Genomic DNA, 27204 nt, shown 5'->3' on the forward strand with positions numbered 1-27204 from the left:
TCAGGCACAAAATGCCAACAACTTTTGCACATGGACAGGAAGTCATTTAGTATTATGTCATAAACCTGGAACTTTTCTGTTGTCTCTTTTTTGAACTGCTTACTGATGAATCAAAGGATACATTATGTATTTAATTGGTGTACCCTGGCTTGAACAAAATTATGCACTCACACAACTGTACTCCCTTTAAGTTTTTAAATGTTGGCAGTTAATTATTATATTTTTAATCTTTTTTTCTGTACAGCAATTATTTTATGAATCACACCATGCTCCTTGGAATCACATTTTCACTAATGTCTTGCATATTATCTCTGATCTACTGAAAGCACATTTAGCTATGGCATATTGATTCATCCAAAATAGGCATTTCTGAAAATAGGAACAAGCATACATATAACCAGAGAGACAAAGTAGATGTGAAGCTGGCATCATTTAGCATATTCTATTTGATCTCACCTCAGGCTTGGAGCACAGAATTAGTCTGGCTGGGCTATATAAATATGAAGCAATGAACCCAGAAAATAATTAATCCAGGCTAGGCTGAACTCTAATTAAAGGTCACGACAAACACAATTTTACCTACTGCAGCTACTGACATGCTGCTCCAAGAACTTGCAAACAAGAGCACAAAAGCTACAAATAGTTGTCCAGGGAGATTCACCACCCTGAATGTAGCCTAGCTCTAACAACTCCTGAACATGTCTGGTAGTTCTTGAGAATTTATAGATGTACATGTTTGTCAAAATTAATTTAACATTATTAGGAGGATAAGCACAGCCTTCCTCTAGCATCAGAGAAGTAGTTTCAGCTCCAATATTATTATTTTGAATAGCAAAAACCAAATATTTTCCTTTGATCTTAAAGTTATGTTGACTCTCATTTTTGGAGGTCCTTGAATCCCATAATAATCTGAACCACACTTTGGAACTGAAAGTGGTTCCTAGCTTTAAGAAGAAGGCATATTTTAGCAAAAATGTCTTCTTATCATGTGGTCAACATCTCCTGCTTTCCTTTCCTTCATGGTTGTCTTTCATAGAAACATAAACAGGACTGAGGGCAGAGGTCATTTTTTTTTTTGCTGTATTCTGACCATTCATTTAGTAACAAAAGATAAGTATTACATAAAGTAAGGGAAGGTGCTGACAGGCAAATTCTGGAAAATTCTGTTTTACTGACAAGGAATTTCTTTGTCCAACCTACCTTTTCATGATCCTGGCAGAGATGACAGTCACATTCAAAACAATACTGGCGCATCAGTTGCTTTTGGCGTTCACTGGTGGGCATCAGTGATTCAATATAGCTGATAGTGAGCTGTGTGTAGCACATACAAAAGCAGAGTTAGTATGTTTTACAAAAATTCCATATTTAGTTAAAGTATAGCTAAGATAATATTTTTGGATACAACATTCTTCTTGCAGAAAATGAAATTTTATTTTAACAGATTATTTTCTAGGGAAAACAAACAAACAAACAAAACAGACAACTTCTACAAAATCAAAAAAGGCCAAATATAAATTCCATAGAGGAACACTTTTTCACTATTCCAGATTAATATAGTTTAAAATTTTTAATTCAGGAAAAAAGAAAAAAAAAATCAACCAACGACTCTTGCAGCTTTTCATCCAAACTTGGAGGAAGAAATACATAATAGAGGAAAAAAAAAAAAAAAAAAAGGAAGTTCAGCATCTGAATTCCCTGTGCATGGAACCTCATTTTCTGTCTAGCTCTAAAGATAACGTGTATTTAACTTTGGCATAATACAACATCCAACTATCTCCATAAATTTTGTTTCAGGGAAACCTGTGCTTTCTTTCAAATGTCTTTTGCTCCATTTGAGCCTGAAGAAAGCTTCTTTCGTTATGCCCACCTTTAGTTTGTCTGTGATGTTTCCTTCATGACCAAAGTAGCACAAAAGTATTGCAGTCATAGTTGTTGAAACTATTGACAGGAAAATTTAGTAAAATGATCAATAAAATAAAATGCTTACGTTTGTGTCATTTTAAATTGTATAGTGAATTACAGAGAACTCTTTAGTTCATTCATTGTGATGGCTGCCAGAAGGAATTTTACAATGCTGACCATTTGCAGGGTTCTTCAAATGTTTAAAGTGCTGTTAAGGCACAAACTAATGATAAGGGAAAGAATATAACAAAATAACACTCTGGCTCAAACCAGCATTCAGATATACACACTACAGAGTGATTATACTATACACCTAACACACTTTTAAACACTCCATAGAGGTCACAACTGAAAAAATCAGGTCACATTATTTCATTCTCAGCCTAGACACTTCAGCTAATTGGGAGAATTTTCACATGGTTCTCAGTTAAACCATGAGAGTCCACTCAAAAAAAATCACAGGAAAACCTGACCAATTTGTACTAATGACCATGAAATCTATTGTCAGAGTCTGCATTTTGAAAACTAATGAGTATTCTAATTAAACGAGCAATTAACTAGCAACTAAAATAATGCTTGCATTTTTTTTCCATTTATTATTACAGTTTACTTTGATTATTTATTGAGGGAGGACTGTATTAAAGGATTACTGAGATGGTAAAGTCAAGCACTTTTTCCAAAGATGGTAAAGTCAATAAGCAGAAAGCCTGTGGAAAAAAGGAAAATATGGCCTCGTAATTGAAGATTAATAGTATAATTAATTAAAGAGACAAATTCAAGTTCCACAGATAATCAAAAGTTAGAAAGTGTGAGAACTTTGTTCAGCTTTAATTTCTAAATAATGTTCTGTCACAGCTTGTTTGTGTTCTAGTTGAGAGGGAAGTTGTTTCACTGCTGTTGGCTGACAGCTGAACGGGTCTGTACTAATCCTTTACATGGGAACAGTAGGCTTCCCTCTGAGCTTTCTGTGGGGAATGGATGGAAATATTTTGCCTATTTCTTTTCCATTCTTTTCTGCCAAGCTCTCCTACCCCATTTTTCCAATCTGTCCATCTTTTTGTTCTCTCTTCTTTGCTGCTGTATAATTTTCTAGTCTTATTCTCTGCACCTGGTTATCTAATTCTACTTTCCAGCCCTCACTTCTAGCTCCTTACATAGCCATTCTTAGACAATGGACTGATTTTAGTCATTGTGTTAGTCCCAGATATGCCCTTCTTCCTCCCTTGTATGCCTCATTTTACATCTTTTCCCCATATTTGATCACTAACACTAACGCAGTCCTTGTTTCCCTACTCTGGTTTCTCAATCATCATCAGTGATCCCCACCAAGTATTTGTCCTCATTTCTTCCCCTAGCAGGTCCTACTCTGCATCCTCTCAGATATGGTAAAAAAGATCCGTCTCTCTTCCTTCTCACAAAGCAGTTTGCTGTCAAGCTGTAGCCCTAACCTCATCCTTCAGCCATTCCGAGCCCAACTGTCCTCTCCTCTCTTCTGATCTTCATGCCTTCTTGCAATTCACAAGTGTTTTCTGTCCAAGTTGTTCCCCACACTGGCCCATTCCCTGTCTCTTATCTTCTTTGAAAAAAAAAAAGATCATTGGTTTGACCAATGTCCTACTGGGATTTAGGTTCAGGTGGCATCCAGCAATAAGAGGCATGCAATCAAGTTTAGGCACAGTGCAAGGCATCTTGAATATTCTGAAAAAAAAGTCTTGTGTGTGAGATTGCTTTTTTTTTTTTTTTTTTTCCCAAAACACATAAGAGAATGATTTAAACCTTTTAATTACTGCCAAAGCCATCATAAGGCAGGGTTCAGTTCTAATATTGCATTAAAAAACAAAAACAAAAAAACACACAGCCATGCTGTATCTTCATATCTTCAGCTTCATTCTTTTCTCTTTTTTTTTTTTTTTCTTTTTTTTTTTTTTTTTTTTCCCCACATGTGCAGGGAATAAGTTTGAAATCAGTAATTTCTTTTCTCAAAGGCAGTGGATATGACCATCACTTAACTACCTGCTCTGAACATATGACTAGGCAGAAGGAGGAAGACAAGAAGCTTCATCACATTGACATCTCCTTTTAACATTTGAATGATTTAGGGTCACTCTTGCCATTAGAGGCCCAAGTCCAAATTCCAGTTCCTGCCAGGAGAAATCCATAAGTGAAAAGGATGTTTGTAACTGGCAGACTGAGTGGGAAAATGCAGTTAGGATATTTAGAAATATGACCAACCTAATGGTGACTAAATCTACACTAACCATTTAATGGTTTAAACATAAAAATTCTGTATTCAAGTCTCTTTCCTACACTTGTTTTAATTTTTGGATCCTTTCATTAGATGAAAGGCTCATTTAACTTATCCGTATTTATGAAGTATCCCTATTTATCAAAGGTTGTCTTAATGGTATTTGCATGTGGGTTGTATGATATTAATTAAAACATTATTTCAGCTGACCAAAGCTTGCCTCCTCATTGCAATGCTTATAAAGAATGCAGTAAATCTTCTACCTCAAACTGAAGAATATATATTAAATCGATCTCTGCCTTCATAAATGTTATTTAACAGCCATGAGACTTACTGACTCTCAAGACTTTCTCCTTGGAAATGCATCACTGTCTAAACCCTACTTCTTTCTATGACACAGAAATTCTTTAATGATAGGTATGGTGGTTCATTTCTCATGTTCCTCATCTGCCAAATGACATGGACAAAATTTTCCAGTGCTGCCATGCTGCAGAGGACTTAATTTATGATTTTTTACTTTTATTTTTTTTTGTTATAAGCTATAACCTACAAAATTTCTACATGGAGGATTCTGTAGGAATTTCAAGTGAATTATTTTAATGCAAATGGCAGGAGAAAAAAAAAGTGAGTCATCTTGCTTTTGCAGGCATGGGTCTTGGGGTCTTAGGGAGGGTTGTGTACAAACGTGTTCCTGAGACAGAGTTATGTAAGTGGTGAACAGGCTGTCGTTTTTCTCTTTTGGCATATGAGATCAACATGCCTTCTAACTCAAGGAAAAAAATATTGAAAAGAAATGTAATGTGACAAATACAAAGATATAAAACTTTACCTCACAGAATTATAATAACAGAAATATTATACATCTTGGTTGAAAACCTATTAAGAAGATATTTATTGCTAGTCATAGGAAATTATGAATTTTATTTAGTATTCATTAAAAGATTACTTGCACCATAAGAGGACCATCTGTTATGCGTCTTTCAGTGGAAAGATACAAATCTGTTCTAACTGAAATCTGAAATTGATGTGAAACCATGCACCCATTTTGGTGCAGAACTGAACCTTAGCTAATACATCCTGTTTCTTAAGCAGGACTAATTGATTTGAGCTATGCATTAAACTAGCCATAGCTATGAACTAAACTAACCATAACTATGCAACTTATGACTGGAGAATAGGCAAAATGAACTTATGTTAGTCTGCAAAACACCAGGTAGACATAGTAATGAAGAAAAAAAATCAATTGAAATCTTTATATACTGTTGAAGTAATATTACGTAAAGAAACAAAAGCTCTGATAGCACCACAAGCATTGTTATCTTGAGGAGGAAAAAGGTGTTATAATTAGTTTTGAGTTTCTGGAAGCAAGTTTCAGAAAATATTGTAGCTTTTTAAGTAGGGACATGTAGAATAAAAACTCTACAAAAATCCTTATTTCTTTCTTCCCGCCATTATATACAATTATGCTCAGAAACCTGGTACAGGGTAGAATCTACATATTGTTAGGAGACTCTTTCTAGGCCAACCTCCCCCATCCACGCATGAGAGATAAATCATTGCACTGAAGCCATGTCTTCCTTTCACTTCTTTTGTCCCTACCTGCTTTATTCCATTCATGCCAGATGCAGAACAGAAAATACTTAAATTTAGTAGTGATCATTGCCAGCTGGTCAAGCACTAGAATTTGGGGGTATTAGTATAGAACCATACAGCCTTATGTGACTTATAAGAGAATGAGTCAGGACAGGAAGAAAAAACAAAAGGCTACCAAGGTTAAAGGATGTTTCCTTCAACCTTGCCTTCTTAAAAACCTTTCCTTTTTAAAGTTTCACTTTAAAAATTCTACATTTAGTGAGGATTATAAATGCCATTTAAACAGATGAATGAGTTACGTAATGATAGAAATGAAAGCTGTTATTTTGAACACTGAATAAAGCATTCACAGTCAAAAGCCAATGGGAAAACTGTGTTTTTGTTTAAAATTGTAACTTTCTGCTCTCAAAAAGCATGCAATACCACAGAACCAAATTAATGTAAAATCCAAACAATTTACCTGAAGATAAATCTGAACTTACTTGGTTTACAAAACAAAATGTAAGGAACAGACAATTCTCTTTCTTGCCAACTTCCAGTATTTTATTATTATTCCTGCAATACATTTTTTTTTCCTAAAGGTTCAGCTCTGGAAACCAAGTGATTACCCATGAATCACTTCTTTCAGATCCTACGAAAAAGTAACATTCATGACTCATAATTTCTTAGCGCTTCAGGACTGCAACACTGTCTTTACCACAAAAAAAGGACTACATGGGTAGAATGTGATTTTAGGAGTGATTAGTTTTCAAAATATACACCATGAAATGTAGTGCTTTCACTCTATAAGGATTTAGGCAAACATTTTCTTCTGCCTGAAAAGTCCTAATTTCCTACTACCTGATATACATTTTGCATTGAACAAATTTCAAAGCCCAAACCAAAATTTAATTAAAAACCACTAAATGCCACATGGCTTCCTGTGAAAAACATGCAAATAAACAATGTCTACGTAGACACAAGACCAAAAGGGAACTGGAACAACTTCCATCATGAAATAAAAATAAAATAAAAAAATCGAGCTTTTCATAGTCTTGCATACATTTTTTTTCAGTAATGATCAATGTAATTACTGTTCATAGCACAAGCACTCTAAAGTATGATTGAGGCATAAGTGTGATTCCAGAATTAACCTGCTTTTCTACTGCTGATAATCACATCATCTGAGAACACTTGATTTGTTCAGAAAACTCAACCAGATTCTTCCCTAACATGTATTTTCTCTCCTATTGGCTCAGATCATGACCTCAGTAATATAAGGAAAATTCAGGCCAGAACAGGTAACATGGTTCCATTTGCACGGGTGTTTAAATTCAATACACAGCTAGTAAGAAAAGTGAGACCCACCCTGCCACAGGCAAGCAGTAAGGCAGTGTAGAAAGGAGCTTTACCACAGCTAGCATGCAGAGCACAGATAGAATGAAAAACAACAGCAGTTGCATAAGAAGAAACTTAATTGAGTGTTAAAAATAATTTTCAACAGCTAACTTGTATATATATACTCATAATTTTCTTCCCCTTCAAATTACCCTAATAGATCTAAACTAATGCATCCTTTGCATCTTTCTCACTTATGCTTCTTTTTCTTCCTTAGACACATCCTTATTTGAAGAAACACAGACACAACTTTTATTTCTTCCAGCTAAATCAAGATAGCACTCAATTTAATACAGGACATATATATCTTAGATGTTCTTTAAGGCAAGTTTTCCTTTAAGCACCAAAACTAGGAGCAATTATTGCACCAAGTAAACCAGAACCTGGGCTCTAAAGAAAATTCTGACTTTCTGAGGAAAAGTGTTTTAGAAAATGATATGTTCACATAAGGTGCAGTCATTTTAAAGCTCACATTCATGCAGCTGTCCAAGTCACTGTAAACTAAGTGGTTCTAGCTGCCCTGTTTTACCATTTATATTTATAGCCTTACAAATACTTATAAATTGCACGATATCTATTCCACCACTGATTTTAACCTGAAGACTTCTGTGGATCATAGACGCCTAAAACAAAGTGTGAAATTTGGGTCATTGCTTCACAGCTGTAGCACTACCAAGTGACATCCATACATTCAAGGATGTTCTACTTCACTTCTCACTCCAGAACCACTCTGAGGCTACCTGAGTGCCTCTTCCACTGTGCAAAAGCTGCTTGTTACAAAGAACTGATTTACAAAATTTATTTGGAAAAATATACCTGTGTACATGAAAATAAGATTTTAGAACTCTAGTAATTAACCTGAATACATCATGGGAAAACATTACAATCCACTGTATATTTAGATAAATAACACATCTTGATGAATGGGAAAGCAAAGATATATAGATAAAATGCAAGAAAAGCACACATAATTTGTCTTGAACAAGAATGCCAGACAGAATAATGGCTACACTTACTAGGTCTACAAAATTGTACCCTAGAAGATTTCTCTTGGTAAAGTAAACAAGCAAAAGCATTTCTGTTGGTTCTCCACACTATTTTGCCTACAAATATATTTTACCATTTACATATCTTAGAAAAAGGATGCATTAAAAAACAAACAAACAAACAAACAAACAAACAAACAAAAACTTATAGTGAGAAAAGGAGGTACTGTTCCTAAATTAGAGTACATAAATCCTTGATCTTCCCAGAGATTGAAGCACAAACGTGAACTGCATTTACATAAGATCAGGATTTTGAAATAACCAAGAGCTAGACCTGCATAGGTCGTTGGTGCATGTGAAGTTACATATATACCTGTTTTTGCAGGCCTTCCTAAGCAAATTCTGCATTGCATTGCTCTGAAAGACAGTTCCTTTGAAACGGTTACCTAGTCACAAATGATTGTTTTCAAAAGAAATACAAATGCTGTCTTAAAAACAAAACTGACAATAACTTAGATCAAAATCAGAAATCTCTCGAGAGGGATATTTTGAAGTCTTCCCTTGTAAAATGAACAAGAAAACAAACCTCACATTGTTACTTTCTCTGTCAATGAAAGGTTTACAACAATAGCATGGTTACAGCCTGACAAATGCTTATCGTTGCCCTGACTTAGTGAACACTGCATTCCACCCAGAAATATTCTAAGTGTTTCCATCAGGGTAAAGACATCCAAATACAAACAAAATGAAGTGCCTAAAGGAGGAAAGAGGAACAAGAATTTATCAAGACTGCTGGTGATTTATGAGTAGTAATGATTATGGGGCCCAGGCAGTGTGAAGAGATGATTCTATTTATCATTTTCTCCCTGATAGCTATGTGCTAGAAATTGGCATCAATATATCATCAAAATATTAAGCTGGTGGCCCTGCAGTCTGGAATTTATTTAGGGAGATGTCATTGTTGCAGGTGTCTGTGATGGAAGGGAGGACAAGTTAATTACCTCTTCACCAATCTGGATCTCTCGGACGGAGCGAAGTAAAAGCTGGTATCCTTCAAAAACGATCACACAGTTTGGGTCACAGCTGTGATTCAGTAAAGACATGCTGCAAATGGTGGTAGAGTTGGAGAAAGAGAGTGAAAGAACTTTAGTTCACTGCCATTACGGTGGACATAATTTAAAAATAGCTATCCAATAAAATCCCTGGTAAATCAGCTGCTCTTGGTTAGGGGAGAAAAATTAATGTTTAGCAACGAATATAAATCTTCTAATAGGAGCCACTCTTGGACCTGTTTACATGTTCCTTCCCTCCTTGTACTCTGCAGGGGAGGAAGGAGATGGACTCCCAGTGACTCTCTTAGAGGCCTTTCTCAGGGAAGAGTGCAAAGCAGGCAAGCTGACAACAATGTAGCTTAGAACAGTTCAGAATAAAAGATTTGTCCAGTAGAACTGTGTCTTATTTCTGCTGCTTCTGCTCAGTTTCGGGGCACTAATAACATACACCTTATCAGTTACTTTGGCCCTTAGTGGGACCATCCCTCTTTTAAAAGGGCACATATGAACATCTTCCTCCATGTACTTCTGATTTCCACATTTTACTAGCTGAGAAACAATCGACTCTGCCAGACCAAGAACAGTTTCATAGCTGACTCAGCTCTGATGTTTCTTCTTCTATGGTAATGACCCACTGAAAGACCATTTCTGGCATCATCAGGCTGGAAGCAGAATTTTTGACTTATCCATCTTCTAGCTGCCTTTATTACTTTCCCCATCTGCCTGATTCAGCAACTCAGGATCCCCAATGCAGCTGGCAAAACGAAGGATGTTACCAAGGGTCACAGCCCTAGACCAAACCATATTTATTCAGTTCTTGACTCTTAAAGGGTTATAAAAAGGACCTTAAATCTTTTGATAGCCCTTCAAGCCTCACAAAATATCAGTGGTGAGTCTCCGCATGAACTCAATAGCATACTCTGGGAGACGGTCTCCATTTCACTTAAGTGAGATCACTGGGCCTATTCCTGCTGGCAAGATGATGCAAAGAGGTACCACAGGATTTTATTTGTTTTAAAATATATTGGGATGCTGAAGCTATTAAGCCATGCAACAACATACAACCTTTTAATGAGACTATATGAAGCATTCTTAATCAAATTTCATCTTGTGGAAACTCTAATGTTTATAATGACAATTTCACCTGGAAGTGTAGACTGTCTCACCTTATTACATGCTGCAGCCCAGATGGAAGGGCATTTGCCTAGAATTTGGGAACCAGCAGTTTAAGTTCACAATTTTCCCATCTCAGAATGTTTTGAAGCAGCAAAATTAAAGCTGCTGTGAACTGAATTGGGAAAGGGTCTCTTGTATCCCTGACAGGGCATTATCACAGAACACAGATATCCACTTTCTTCCTAGTCAGGGGCTTTTTGTCAACCAAAAGAAAACCTTTCACTAATAACAATGCTCTAAAATACTGTTCCTTTTTTTTTTTTTTTTTTTTTTTTTTTTTTTTTTTAAGTATGTGGAAAGATTTGTTTCCATTCCACTATGAAATCAGATGAATGTTCCGTATTTTTCATAACACTGGTTCCCATTTCCTCCTTTGCCTTATCTTTACCACAAGCCTTTTTTTACCTCCTAGCCTTTGCCTTATCTTTACCACAAGCAGGCCTCGTTTGTCCTCAGTCAAATCTTGCACACATGACCTTAGTAGGAAAAGCAACAACAATGACAGGCGCCTTTAGATACTGACAACATGGTTCAACCCTATATTCACAAAAAATAAATTAAAAATTATATTTTATCTGCTCAATTTTATGTGCTCCATATTAATAGTTGCAGGTACCTATGAAGGCAAAACCTTCCCTCATACATCCTTCTTAACTAATACAAATAAGAAATAATTCAAATACTAACATCCATCTCTCAAGGGGCTTATCTTTTCACTTTACTGGTTTCTTAGTTATGGTAATTTGCTAATATACACATTTGATCTTTTTCTTTTAATTGCCAATTCAGAAGATTCTTGGCTGCAAAATATCTGCCTTCCAAAGCAACACATAACACACTTCCTTTTACTTGTTAGGAATGTTTAGTCACACGTTTTTAACATTAGCTTTTTTTTTTTTTTTTTTTTACTTACTTAGAAATGACTACCACCTCAATAAAAATAAAATCTAAAGACATATTCTATTTAAACTGTTTTAAATCTGTAATTGGGACTATTAAGAATTTTTTCAACTTGATGATTTTTTTCATTCTCCTATAATTTATTCCCATTTCCCAGTTTCTTGTTTGGACATGTTACCTGCTACATTTATGGTATGGCCCTTAAAGCTACCTAGGAAAAAAAGGAGAAAACCTAACATAGATTTTGCCTGTGAATGAAACAGTGTTCACACTACCTGGGATACAGGCCAACACCAACATCCTGCATCTCTCCGTTACTGATGGTGAAACAGTTACAGGTCACCTGTGAAAACAAGGGAAAAAATCCAGGATTACCAGAGTAACTTGGAAACTCCATACTCAGATGAAAAAAACTTTCAAAATAAAATGAAGGGGCAACTGGTAATTGGATGGGAAACATTCAAGTTCAACACTGGTGCTCTTTCATTTTAGAGCAATCACATCTGGGACACACTCTCCTGTAAAACTGCAGTCAATTAAAAGCAGAAATATTAGTATCCTGCAAAAATGTGGGGTTAAACACATGCAGAGGCCCTATCTTCCTGTTCAGAGGGGGGGAAAAACCTACACAGAGGTTGAGAAGCTTAGCCTGGAAACAACACAGCAGATAACAGCAGATAAGGCCGGTGAAAAGCGTGGCTGTTTCCATTCTGGTACTCTACTGATGCCAGGCTGTCACAGACCTTTTAATGAGTACTACAAGAGCCTAAAGAATATATATGGCAGAGCCTTGAATTAAAGAGCAGTCTTGACTCTGGCAACGTGATATAGGCATAAATACATGCAAAGTTTGTGCAATAGTCCAGCTTTCACGCTATAAATATGTTGGTTTGCATGTATAAGATCACACAAAATCATCTTCAAATTATTGTTCAAGAGAAATATAATCTTTCACTTCACCTCAAATATTCAGCTTGATAGTGCATTCTTCCCTTGTACACTCGTACAAAACCAAAGTGGTTTTAGAAGACAGTGGAGAAGAATGAAAGTTCATTGCAAGAAGATACAGCCAAACCCCAAAGTATCAGACTGAAGTGTCCTGGTGATAGATCAGAAATTTGTAAATGCTTAGCAATTATCACTTTCATGGGCTTAAACAAGAACCAGAATGCAGCTCCTAATGAACTTCTAATATGTCTCAGTTATTTTTTGTTGGTTTTGTTGTGGGGAGGATGGGGAAGGGACATGACTGTTTTCTTTGCTTTTTTTTTTTTTTTTAATATATATATTTTTATTAGTCCCTGTTCAGTTATCAATAACATACTAATAAAATACTTGATAAAGAAAAAGACTTCTTGTACATGCAAGTATTATGCAAAGTCCTATGCCTGTTCTGCATAACATTCAATTACTAATGCCATTTATTTTCTTTAGAACAGAAATGAGATAGAGTATGATTTGGCAGATCTGAAAATGAGATCTGAAAGTTGTAGTTTTATCCATAGAATAATTGCCCAGAACAGTAAATGCACACCTCTATTTTAAAGTGGTACACTGAACAATGTAATCGTACACCTTATCTTACAGAATTGATGAATTATTATTTATGAGAACATTAACCATAAGGTGAGAAAGAAACCCTCTTTCAAAATTTCTCATAAATTCTGACAGCAACGTTAATTTAAATAAATGCACATGCAGTAAGGCTTGTGTTTATTTATTTATTTTTAAATGGTTAGACAATACTATGATTGGTCTATTATTTATGTAACCCATTCAAATGTTCCCCATCAATTACCAAATGCATACATCTTAATTATTTCTGTTCTACTGGCACTGGACATGAAGTATCAGACAACTTCTGAACAAAGATTAGTCCATTTAAAGTGGCAATTATAGTAGTTTTAAAAATATTGACTTGATTTTGGTATTTATTGAAAAAATAATGCCTTCCAGGTAAAGGAGAAAGAAAGCCCGCTTATGTGGACCTCAGTGCTCTCTAACGGATTATGAAGTAGCAGAGGTCAGACATCTCTTAGAAGTAAATGAATCCCTCTTCCTTGCAGATCTCCTATTATTACCATAAAACTGTTTATATTAACAACATTGAATGTTGGAGTTATAGAATTAAGAGCTATAGAGACTATTTCATCATTTTCTAACATAGGTATGCATTCTATTGTGTGAAAAGTTTCATACACAGAAGTCACAAGCATTTTACATTTTGCTTTTTGTAAGAACACACTATGTTTTTATAGATTATATGTAAAGAAAAATGTGAGATGAATGGATGCTCTGAGATTCAGACATCAAGAGTGTCTTTCAGAAGTAGCTCTCTGTGAGGCGCTTTTTAACTTCTCCCGTTTAGATATCTTCAGAGTATACAGTTGCATCTCAATATCCCAGTGAAGTAGTGCAATACCATCTAATTTCTAATTATTTGCAGTTTCACATAGGGGACTAGGAATCAGAAGCATTCAGGACCACATCTAAAAAGGTATTTAGGCTTTAGACTAAACATAGGCAGAAATCTATGAACTTTGGGCTATATAACTTTAGTCACAGTCCAACCAGAGGCATAAGAAGTTTCAAGTGCTTTGGGATTTATTTAGCTTTCTTGCAGACAATCCTTCCCCACTGTTAAGCTCAGGTATGGAAACAAGAATTAGCCAGTAGTGCTCATACGGAGTGCATTACAGATATCGCCCTTTGTTGTGGTTGTTCTCTGTCCTCAGCAAATGCAGATAGAGGAAGCAAGGTAGGAAGTAGTATCTCATCATTTATGGTGTATGAAATTCTGACATAATGACAATCCTGCACTGATTGTTTGCAGCTGGTAACAGGAATCAAAGATGAAAACTCCACAGTCTGGCACCTGGAGGTGGGGATGTTGGTTCTCTTTCAAATTTCTTATGAAGTTTCTAAAAATCTGAATATTCTCCACATCATTTCTGTTCACAAAACTTTTAAGAAGTTTCTAATCTCTCAAATTTAAAGGTGAGTCCTGCCAAGGGCAGTATTGGGATTTCAGTCCAACGGCCACCATAGGAGTTAATGTTGAAGACCACATCTCACAAGAAACAAAAAGAAGGAATTTCTTTTACACAAAACCCGAAGAAAAATCCATTTTCCTAGCTTCGCTTCCTAGGATTTGCTGACTTTTATGTGTAGCTCAGATACTAGCTAAAACTGGAGCATCCAGTGCTGTTGAGAAGACCACAGGTACACTGCCTGTTTCAAGACAAAGTGAGGAAACTGGTTACAGATCAAAACCTGCTGTGACTGGAAGTTAACTAACCCCATTTCTACGGAAAACAAAACAAAGCAAACAATGCCTTTCTTCTGTTATTGTGTTGCTTTCAGGTTCCATCATCACTTTGCCTTTTTTTCTGCCTTAACTGAACCATCTTATTCTTGATACAATGATCTTCGAGGTTCTGATTCTCTGTGAACACAGATTTTGAAATAAGGAAGAATAAACAATATGGGGCAATACGCTGCTTCAGAATAGAGTTTCTTCCTTACAGAGGCATGGCCTTTGTCATCTTAACTCCTGTAGAATCATCTATCTTGGTTATTTAATTTATGCTGCAGTTCAACTTGTCCCTTATGATTCCTCTAAAAACTCTTCTCTGTCCAATGCCATAACACTATGAATGCATATCTACATATGGAGACTGAACAGAGTACTCAGAGTTTGCTAGACCTACAAATAAGGAAAAATGTCCACATACTTTGGAACTCCAAAGTTGCAAAGTCAAATTCCTTGCCATTTCTACAATTTCTGAAATAACACATTTCCCAGCATGAGAACTGAGGGCAAATTCTCACAGGAGATTCACAGGCTTTTCAAGTCTCCACAATGCAAAACTTTTTTAAGAATATCTCAAAGCTCTCAAGGTTTATCATCATAGATTGATTGGCAATACCATTCACCAACAATTTAAAGTGTCAGTCCTCAGTGTTTGAGTTTGCACTGTGACAATAAATCCTGCAAGATTATTTAAAAAGAATCACTATTTCAAGCAACAAACAATATTATAATGTATCCTGATTGATTTAAATAGAAGGATTTGTTTTTTGAGAGACTGCACGTGTTTTAGAGAGGTATACTGTACCCCATAAGTTAACCCAAGAAGACGACATAATCTTTCCCAGCCTGGTAAACACACAGAGGGTAAAACAGCTTTACTGACTGACCACTGTTCTCACACATATTTCATCAGCAAACAAAAACTGCTGCAATCTGTTATGTTTTATTTCCTCTCCAAATAGCATATGAGAACTCTGCAATTTACCTCATAAGGAGGTCTCTGCTCCCAGGACATCTGGAGGTACTGTCTAAGCAATCTCTGCCTGTGCCAGACTTGCAGTCCAATGGAGAGCCATGAAGATTAATTCTGGTGTTCACATTTGACAGGGTATGAAGGATTCAGTTTGGCAACATATTGCCTTGGATTTGCATTCAGTTCTGCCTATCCTAATCCAAAGCCCTCCTACTGATTGTGGGTGACTGTGGCCGCAGTTCAGACCTCGTTCATATCACTTTACACTACAGATTTGCATTTGGGTTAAATAAAGCAGACTTAGACCCAATAGCAGGACATTCCAGATCTGGGATTTCAGACACTAAGACAACGGAAAATTTGCATAGGGGATGCAAGAGAAGAAAACAAATTATTAGTGGTTAAAGATTGCTGCACAAATCAAGTTACAAATACCAGGACTAATAACAATCATTTTGTCTCCATGTGTCCCTGTATATTACTGCAGCACCGTGAGGTAGTTCTTGTAATGTGCACAAGAAAACCTCAAAGAAGGATTAACAATGGACACATTGCACCAATAAGGCCAATATCATTTTCAGCTTTGATCTAGAATGACTCCAGCCATCTCTGTAAATGGTGTGTCACAGCTGGCATATTCTAACCCACCAGCAGGAAGAAAGCCAGAACTTTTCCCCCTAATTTATGAACTCAATGTAATGTAAATTAAAGATGAAAAAAAACAAAAACAAGTTCATGGATTATTAAGTTTCCCTTCCACAGGAAAGCTGGCTGGATATTCCTGATCACTAGCGAATATTTAACAAAAGATGTTGTAACCAGTTGTCATGTTGTAAACAAGCTTCTCAAGAGACTCAGGCATTAGCCAGGTGGAAGGGGTGGGCAGTAAATGCTATGCAAGGGACAGACTAATTCAAATGACCAAGACGTGCCCCAGAGACCTCCTAGCACCACCACCCCCATTGTAGGTCTGTACTGATATCTCCTTCCCATTTGAGGATGAACAGATACAAGACACAGATGGTTGATAGATCTCAAATCTGCTAATGACTTCATTTGGCACACAGAGTGCTAGGGTAACAGTGCTAAACACTGCTGCAGTGCTCAAGTGCAAATGCATGGTATGCCACAGCAGCGACAGACCTGTCAAGGCCCTGTATTGAGCATCCTTCATTTAGCTGCTCGTGGCCAGAGCCTATGGCCCCAAAAAGACACAGGTAGGCAGAGCTCCTCCTGCTCTGAATCCTCAGCTGTGTCCAATGGACAGCATTTCAGAGAGGGTAAGAGGAAATGGGATGAGGTGGGAAGGTAAGTTGTCTGCTACCAGAGTGCTGTGCTGAAAGAAGCCCTGCCACAAGGCGTATATTTCTGGTGTGTGTACACACAGGTTTTACTAAATCAGGAGCTTTGAATCCAGTTCTCTGCTGTATTGTACTCAGGACCTACCTGCTTCCATAGGAGCCACAAAATCAACAGTAGAGGAAGGAAGCATTAAAAGAACTGAAATAAACCAAGAAAAAGATTCTTCTGTGTTTTGTTCTAGACTGAAATCAAAACATGTTAGGATGGTTTGGGGAAAAGTTTATCTAATTTAGATTTTCAGACTATGGAAATGGGACAAGTACTTAACTGTTTGTGATACATGCTCAGAAGCCAAATTTTGCTGCAATATCACGGCATTCATAGGAGTTACATTTCTTTCACACCAGGACTGAATTTTCAATTATTTCATTTTTCTTTAAGAACAATACATCCTATTTATCTCTTGTGCCAAATCGTTAAGGTTTTGGCTGAATTAGAAACTATTGCTTCAGAGCTACTTACAGCAAAGATGTGGATTTCCAAATGTTCTCTTAGTTTTTGTCATCGTTGGAGATCTTTCTTCCTATGTCAAAATTTCAGGCCACTTTTAGCAATCCTAGCAAATAAGAGCTTCTTATGAGCCTGCAGAACACCAGTATCCCTTGCAGATGGGTGTCACCACCTACCAGCCAGTAGACCAGATAAATTTGGCCTGACATTAACAGATGATTTAATGCGACTGTGCTTCAGGCATCCCTTTTTAGTACTCAGCTAAGTGGTGCAATTTTGATTGGAATGGAATGAAAATAGGTCATGGCAAATTACCTCCTATCTTCTTATCCCCATACATACTTCTCCAATCCTTCAAATGAAAATATTTAGCTATGTAGCTAAATATATTTGATCATCAAGAATTTCAAAGCCATCATTACTAGGACAAATGTTATGTTTGCTATGGGCACTTTTTTTTTTTTTTTTTTTTTTTTTTTTTAAGTGTGTGTGTAAGATGTAGTTACTGACCCAAGACATGAATAGCTAAAGCCTGAAACATGCAAAAACATTGCACTTTTTTGGTAAAATGAAGTATCCTGAAGTTCCATAGAACTCCCATTAAAAAAAATTGTGTTCCTTGTGTTCTTTTTACAGACTATTCTGCCAACAGTCAGCAAACCTCATGTTGCCTTTGGAGAAACTCTAGCTTTTACCTAGCTCTGCAAATACTATTATTACTGCTTTTTGGAACAGAACTAAAACACATCTATTTCTGGAGCAGAACTGGACAGAAGGAACTGCAAAGTCACTAATGGACCATATTACAGTATGCATGCAGCAGTTGGCATTATTAACTGGAGTAGAGTAGAGGCATGACAACCATCTCTTCTTCCTTATTTTCCTGATGGTAAGTCCACTCCTGTGAGATGGGGCAAAGTTATTAACTTGATTCCTGCAGCCACTGTATGCCCACCTGTTCAAAGTAAAACTACTTGCTTCTTGGATGAGATCAAACTTGATGGCATCTGGGAGTGGTTAAGTGACTTGGTATTTGTCTTGCCTTTCGGCTTATCTGCTCTGCAATGGAATATTCAAAAACCAAATGTGGGACTAAATATGAAAAATAAAGGTGAGACTCAGCTATAGTTTCTGGTGTGAAAATGGCATAGGCAAAACAAGATTAATGAACTAATCTTGAGCTAAAAATATGGTGGAATAAATGAGTACGTCATCTCCAGTACCCAGATGATTTCCTCATACAAGACTCATAACTGCTAGACAGCCTATGTTAGGTGAGATGAAACCTAGCCCAAATGTTTCGGGCTTGGCTGACCTTATTCTTACAATTGCCAAATAATTGTTGCTCCTTCTGGAGGTGTTTGTTGAGCAAGACCTTCAAGTGTATTTCTCTCTTAAGGTTCATTGATGCAAAGTCTTTGGATTTGGTCACTTGGCTTGGTGGATTTTTGCATCTACTTCCTCCTTCCTTTTTCAGTTTTCACTTACTGCCTAGCAATATATTTTCTACTGGGAAGAAAAAAAAAAAAAAAAAAAAAAAAGTGGGAGGGAAGATAAAGCCTGGGGAAAATGCTTTTCATGCAATTTCTTTAAAATTGTATCTAAAAGGAAATTCCTGAAAGCACAAAAACTTGAAGAGGAAGAAAATTCAAAATGAGAAGAAAAACAAAATCAGAACTCTCTTCCAAACTGTGATGGCATAAACCAAATATTTTAATTACTTGAAAATGTTTAAAAAACAAAACCACCCATACTTTTAAAGTTTGATTTTGATTTTTTTTCCTGTAAAAAATGCTAAATAAATTTAGAAACATAGAAAGCATTTTTGAGCAAAACTCCACAAGTTTTCTTTTTTTTTTTTTTTTTCCCCCACAAGCTGCACATGGTTTTTAGACCAGTTCTAGTCTCATTTTGCTACTTGAGTTACATCCTGAAACAGATGACTGAGGAGTTTTAGAACTGAACCTGTTTTGTTGTTGTTGTTTTTATGAGGGTGAAAAATGCATGGAAACAACTCGCGACACTGTAAACATGTATGTGTCCATGATCCCTGCAAGCAGGGCTAACTACAATATACTCTGGTTTATATTAACCAGATGAAATCTCAGGCTTTTGTAAAGTTTGGACATCTAGGTCCAAAAGAATACTCATGTAACTATTCCTTCCAGATCCTTCCATTTTTCTTACATGCTTTCCCACCAGATGAACTACTATTACTTTTCTTTTGACATGCAGTTTCATAAAAAATTGTTATTGTTATTTTGTAAAATCATTTGGTTTTGATCAAAACAAAACAAAAAGGAATTTAAGTTATTTACATATCATTTACTTTTTAACTTTTTCCTATCATTCAAACTAGGTGATATTACTACTTTTAAAAATCAGGGGGCCAGACATACCCTTTTGTCTGTCAGTGGTCTAAGCCCTTTCTCCCCACTAAAGATTTTCAGAAATCTGTAAATAAGACAATAGCAAGCATGGCGAACGTTCTTCCTTCCTGACAGCTAGCAAAACAAACATCTGCTAAGAGCAGGTAGTTTCAATTACACACAAAAAAATAACTTGAATATTACATGAGCTCTTCACAAAATGCCAACATAGAATTTCCTAAAGAAAATACTTTCCTTTGCCTCTAAGTTTGTTAGCAATTTATTAGCACATGCCTGCAAAATGCTTTTAAACTCACTTTTGCTTCTTTCTTCCATAGAAAACATATGAACAGGATCATCAGACACAATGACTGATGCTACTGTCCCCTAGGAGGTGTTCTGCATCAGATAGGCCAGCTAAGAAGTGTGGAGTGCCAGATGATATCGATCAAATAGATTAAGACCAGGTGGCAATTAGAAGTTTAACAGGACAAAGTAAAACTGAAACAAAAAGCCCACTATGTAGGTAATCTTGAAATACTGAAACAGCCAGCTGATGACCTTAACCAGATGTTTTTTGGTAAAAAAGGGTGACTGCCTACTGGAGGTGGTTTTAAGAAATCCAGGCACTGAGGAGGTGGTTAAACCAGACCCCAGTTCTAGACATTGACCTGACTGAAAGGAAAGACTGATTGCACTCAGTATGAGCGTGTGTTGGCACAGAAGCATGAATATGACCGTATCAGAAAATAGCATGATATAGAAAGGCAGAAAATGTAAGTCAAACTCCATTTCCTTTTTGGGACAAAATATGCTATTATGTTTAAGGTAAAGATGTGATGCATAGAACAAATTAAAGCCAAAACAGTAATTTTAAGGCCTGCATAACTCAAGTCCTCTCTACTCAAAGAGTTCATGGATTTTCATAGGACTTGTGCACCCATAGTATCTCTAGAAAATCACCTCCATAAGGGTTTCCAGCCAGATTTTTTTTTTTTCCTACAACTCTGTTTTGCTGGGCTATTTCAAACACTGCTCTAATCAGGAAACAGTTTAAATAATTTAATTTTTGGAATTCCATAACATTGGATATGTTTAGTCTCAACACAGTGCATACGCTTCTAGTTACTGTGAGGATAGCTTTCACGCTGATGCCACTAGTTTTCTCATTCCCATAATGTTAGTCTGACATTCTTGGACAATTCTACGTGATAATAAAACACAGACAGTCAATGACATCTAACGTTACTGAAGGCAATTTGCTAGCATTGTGGACTACATTTGACCATATTGGGAAGTGACAGAGTGAGTCGGGAAAAAAAAAATAACAATCCTGCTCTACTCCTTTGAATCTGCAGGGTGCATTTGCAGGATCTGCACACAGGATCTAAACCAGAGCTGCAAGTCCCATTTGTTGGCTAAGGTGGGGGATTTTGCTTGAAGGGACTCCGTTTGCTACAACCTGCTCCATTCAGAAAAGCCTGGATACTTTGTACACAGCGAGTGCTATGGAGGAACCTCCCTTTCATATTTCATTTGGAGCCATTTGTGCCTTTTGAATGAAAGTACTGGTAGAAGATATTTTGGGTGAACAAGGCTTGCAGCACCCCACAAAGTCAGTACCCCAGAAACTAGCAGGGGGAATGTCACTGTTCAATCCATCAGGACTCCTCAGAAGCACCACTGCTTCAGTAGAACAGATAATGATTCTAATATACCATTCTACCTATATCTCAATAGAATAGATCTTCCTTTGAAATAATGCTTTACTGTACCAAATTAGTAGTAACCATTATACAGATTTTCTTTATCATTACTATATGCTATTACTTGTTAGGAAGAAAGACAACACTTGAAAGTAGCATTAAGCCATACTTTCATTAGAGTAGCAGTCAGATTAAAGAAAATATGACTTAGTCCAAAATAAGCTCATAAAACAAGTTTAGAGAATGCCTAGTTAATATGACATCAAACAATGAGCTGACAAAAGGATTGCAAAACAGTTACATGTAGAGTAACTTTTAATAGCAAGTAACACATAAAGTAACTTTTAATAGCACAGCTAGAATCATAGCTTGCAGAAATAAAAAGCCATACTTCCTGCTTAACAAACTCTCTTATAGTATACAGACTGTAAATTGAAGAGAAAATGATCTATGTTTCCTCTTCCAGGCAGAGGGATGCCACTTGGAATGTATAACCAGTTCCACAATTCTCAAGAATGCAGGCTGAGCTAGAAATTTACTGGAAGACTTTTAGCTAGCATAAATTGTATCAGAAATTCTAAGGATTTTAGGTATATTGGGATATCAGCAGTTTTCAGGACCTAACTGGTGAAAGCTGTAATCAAGCTGCTCTGAATTCAGTGTTGGCCCAGCTTCAAGCAGCATGTAAAGAAATGATCTCTCAAGATCCCTTTCTACCTCTGATTCAATCTCCACTGATTCCTCATGTTCTTATTTCTGTCTCTTTGTATGTAAATACAAACCTCAAATCTATCTAATTTAAAGGAACAAATGGTCCTCATTAGATATTAAAAGCCTGTTTTAGAAGAAGAAGTGGAAACAGTTTATTAGCCCTTATGTAATTGCCATTTTCTGTGAGATTTCGCTTTATGAAGTTTATAACTAAGCAATCAACTAATCAACTGGTAGGAAACATTTCTACTTTCCTAGGACTAGAAAATGGAAGGTGTCAGGAAGCTCTCCTTTCAGATGGCCTGTGGCTTCTGTATGTCCAAGATTCTTACCCACACCCACAGCAGATATCAGCCAACAAAACCTTTTCTGATTTCACATCACTCCTGGTATCCTTCATTAAGAAGGCTATGTACCACCGTGTACTGGAAGTTGAAAACCATCACAGCAGGACTTTCTTGCTGTTTCTAATATAAGATAAACGGAAAAGGAAAGGAAATGAGTGGAAATCAGCTAGAGGACAGGAAATTTGGAATAATAAGCAAGTGCACTGAAGAGTACAAAAGAGATAGAGATCTGAAAGTAATTTGTGTATATTTCTATAATTCAAAGAAACAACATGGGATTCTAATTCACCTGCTGTACTATGTGATATGCATGAGTACCTGAAGCAAAAAAAAATATAAATTAGGCATTGTAAATAATAATAACAACAACATGGAAGAAAGACTTTTCACCTTCACAATTACATTATTTGATCTTTCACTCTTAAAGAAAAAAAAAAAGTATTTAATTTCGAAATGTCTCTACCAGATGTCTTTGAAATATATTATTAAAGGAAGGTTAGACAAACATTATGTTGAGCACACAGTTCAAATGTTTGTGGGTAGCTAACTAAAGTTCACAGACCTGTATGTAATTGCTGTCTACAGGAAATACTTATGTCAAAGAAAGAATTTTCTCCTCACTCCTTCACCTTTGCCCTTCCACAAACTCACCAGCAAAGAAACCTTATAAGAGCATTTCTGTGATGAACAGTGTCAGTATGAGATGAACTCAATAACTAAATCTAACAGCCAGGAATATAATCTTGCAACTTCTCAGAAATGAGATTTTAACAATTCTTAATTGGTAAATAACATAACTGTATACAAATAGGCTTGAAAAAAAATTTACTCTTCATTTGTCCTTATTTAGACTGCAACATAAAATTTGCACTTACATTAATACAAATTAGCACAAACTTCAGTGGCATCAGGTGAGTTACACAAAACCAATAATTAGATAGCAAGAAAGTTCACTAGACAAACTAGAATGAGAACTTCCGAGAGCATTTAAATAGGGTGATCCAACTCCTTGTGGTTAAAATTCTGAGTATTTCAGACATAACAAATCCTTTCCATTAAACATCTGCAAACTTTGGGTTGCTTAATTCTTAATCTAAGCTCTGTACCACTAATGCCTCAGGTTCATATCTAATAAGGAAAAATATTTTTGTTTTTTTGTTTGTTTTTAATAGACAGTAGATGTGATGATATTAAACAAACAGACTAGCCAAAGTTGGAGGGTATTTAAAAATAGCATGCAGTTTTGTTTCACCATTATCTTGAGATACCGTGAAAGGAATTGAAGCTTTGCATTTTTCAAAATCGTCTGTGTTTTCTCAGCATGTAAATGATATACTGCCATTTGCAAAGTGACTGCTACAGCCATGCAATCTTTCATGTGAAAGTGAGAATTTTGCCTGCCAACAAGTATCAACATTTCTTTACAGGAAAAGTTGTATCATCCTCCCTCTTATATGCAGACAGGCAAAATAAATACCAGTAGTAAACCCTAGTAAGCAGATGAATACCAGTATGTTTTCATTTAATTCTCTTTAGAATACCAATACGTTTTCATTTAATTCTCTTTATCTTGTGATTTTTAAGCCAATTCAATTGTTTTCATAATCCAGATTCATGATTTCAGAAACTTTGAGAACAGACTCAATATTTACATTTCAAAGTCCCAACATTCACTACAGTCTGAGCAAATTACAATGGTGTTGTGTTACATATTTCAAGAAAGAAATATGGATGTTTTGGCTCTAGAAAACTAATTACAGATTTACAAAATACCCCTCTGATACACAGCACTCTCCTAGTGCTTCATGCTCTTTTTTACTGATATGCAGATTCGCTCTCAGCAAATCTTTATCTACAATTTACATACCCATTCCTCTGAGCTTCTCTTACTTTGTACAAACCAGATCTTTACATACACCTCATACAAGCAAACCTGCTAGATGAGCTGTGATTTCAGCAAGCAAGAAGGAGTACTTGGCATTTTTACCACACCTGACAAAACCTGGGTGACAGGAAAGAACATACTAATCGTTGGTCAATACTATAGCAGTAGAGCTGACCGAGCTCCCCACCTCCACATCCAAAGAAAAATCTAAGTTTATATATCAAAACTCTCTTAAAAACAAGACAAAACTAAAGAAATGGCAAAACTGAATTAGAAATATGAGCCACAAGACATGAGATTATTCAAATCTACTGTTGCGTTTCTCCTCACAGTTGGCATTTTGATGCTGGCTTCTCCTTATGTTCATACTGTTGTTTTCTTTTTAAACCAGTGTAATGCCAAAAAGCTACATGCCAAAATACCTTCTTACTTGATGAATTTAATCATTTAAAATTCAATATTATGGCTATGATTATTTAAGGACTTATTATTTCAGAGCACATTTTCCTTTCATGTAGGACTTGTCTCTCATATTATTTGACTTCCCATGAAAATTTTACCTTTGAATTATTATATTTTCATAATAGAATGAAGTAAAACTGCAAATTAATTCCTAAAACCCAGACTTTTCACCCTAACAGTCTATTCATGATACAAATTCATGATACAACATGCATTTAAAATAAAAATTACCAAATGACACTACACAAGGTTTCATTAACTGGTAGTTCTTGTGATGAGTGCCACATGAGAACAAATTAAGTACATTCATACTTTTTCCCCCACCAAAATGTTGATTTTTTTTTTATGACAGAAAAAAGTAATTTTTTACATTAAATCCTGTTTAAGATACAATTAAATGTTTTGTTTGTTTAATATTTTACATGCTGCGGTACTCTTGGCCTCAACTATAAATCAACCGTGTGAAATCATAAAATTGTCACCTTTGGCTCACCCCAAAACATGAATTCCGAATATCAAGTCTTCAAACACTTCCGCTTTGACCACTTTCTCTCCTCCCCAACCCCTCCCCCCCCCCCTTTTTTTTTTTTTTTTTTTAATATTGAGCTCATCCTAATGAAAACACAAAACATTTAGAAAGTCTTAATTATGATCTAGGCTTTGTGAGTCTTTCCATATTGAGTTCAAGCTTCTTCCACTGAGAGTCAATTGCATCACTTCCTCTGTGATGCTGAAACAGATACTGGTGAGGGTCCTCCTATCCATGAATGAAGCACCAACTTCTCTCAAACTTCATTATTACATTTTTAACATTTTCTACTCACTGTGAAGGTAGCATCATATTGAAAAGTCTGTTAAGCTATTATCACTTGTTGGATCATTTAAATACACTATTCAGTTTGTATAAGATATTTAAAAATATATGTAACTTATTCCTTAGGGGCAAATTCATACATTGAATCTCTTTCTCCAAATCACATTGCCAACCCTCCAGTTACACATCTGTGATTTTAAACAAATTAAAAACCAGAAAAGGGAAGGTCACAAAAAGTATAAAATGACTGAACTAAGAGAAATAAAATAGAAATCAAAAATACAGGAGCTAATGCATTCAAAAAAAATAAGTTCAAATAAATAACTTTTTTCTTAGTGAGCGTTTATTAACAGTTTGGTTGTAGGAGGAGCATGGAGGAAAGGACCCTGTAAAATGGCAGCCAAGGCCAGTGGCACTGAATTTCCACCATATATGGCTCAAAGGTCATCTAGTACCCAGGCCTACAGAGAATAAAGGAAAAGGTAGAGTTTTGTTTTAAAAATTGCTACACAGCTTAGCTGCTCAGCAGTTCTGAGCAGCAAGCCAGCTCTGACACTACAGGCCCATGCTCTCAAAGGTGCCAGCACGGCAACAAAACCAGGAGCAGCGCTGCCTCCACACGTGCCTGCAGAGCTGAATTCAGCCCTGTGAAGCTCAAACTTCACTCACCTGCAGTTCTCAAGGACTCCAAGCCATGCTCACCAATCCATAAAAGCATCCTCTCGCTAAGGATGCTTTATAACTGCCAGACAACTGAGGGTACATGAACTGTAGGCCTTGCCTTGTGAAGGAGGCTGCATAAATACAGCGGTCTGTCCACTGAGAACTTCTCACCCAGTCAGCTCCTACACATGGAGACTGCGCTTCTAACTCCCATATCATAGGAACAAATGAATGCTGGTACCTTGAGCGAATAATGATTCTCTTCTGCTGTTCTGCAACTGAAAAGTTAATTTAATATCATCACCTAACTTTGTGCAAACTAGTCAGATATTTGAAGTTGGGGACCTACTTCTTCCCTCTTCACTCTTGTTCAACAAACAGGCCCTGCCTCTGGAAGCACTTCTAGAGTTTTGTTTTCACCTGAGCTTTTTTCTCATCAACCTCAAAGGTGGTTCATGGATTATTGCTGATTTGTCTTGCCCGCTTCAGCAAAGGAATCACCCTGCAACCCATGGCTCAGGAGTGGTGCATCTGTTTTCCTTAAGTATCGAGGTTCTGGTTATGGCAAATTGTGTCTGAAGACCCTGCAATGCGATTACTCTAAAAAAAGTAATATTAATCAATCTTATTTTTTTTTGAACAGCCACTCGATTTTCATGATGAATCTGTCCATTGGGAGGATTCCCAAACCAGAAGAGTCAGAGTCAGCCCCAGGACCTGTGCAGGTGGGGGATGCGACAATAAGAACTGTGCAGGGCAGCTTTTGAAAAACATATCACTGAGTAATATTCAGCAATATTTAGTGAACTGAATGCAGAAGTCTTTTAACAGAGGAAGTATGTTAAAGTGAGAACTCAAGTGTAGCAAACTCAGTTTTGATATCTAAAGGATGATCTGTTTATACCATAATACTCCCAT

At 36.3% G+C, this 27204-nt stretch overlaps 1 protein-coding gene across 2 annotated transcripts in view; it reads right to left on the reverse strand.

Moving 5' to 3' along the window:
* The window catches only part of SMYD3 (SET and MYND domain containing 3), a 394861-nt gene that overhangs the window by 82205 nt on the left and 285452 nt on the right, over positions 1-27204 (reverse strand). For both annotated transcript variants that reach the window (XM_082756582.1, XM_082756581.1), the window contains exons 6-8: positions 11507-11574; positions 9105-9207; positions 1201-1311 (exon numbers count right to left, since the gene is read on the reverse strand). In XM_082756582.1, coding sequence (XP_082612708.1) covers positions 1201-1311; positions 9105-9207; positions 11507-11574 — 282 coding nt within the window. The remainder of the gene's footprint in view (positions 1-1200; positions 1312-9104; positions 9208-11506; positions 11575-27204) is intronic.

This window comes from Aythya marila (assembly GCF_965140915.1).
Source record: "Aythya marila genome assembly, chromosome: 3".
Classification (NCBI taxonomy): Eukaryota; Metazoa; Chordata; class Aves; order Anseriformes; family Anatidae; genus Aythya; species Aythya marila.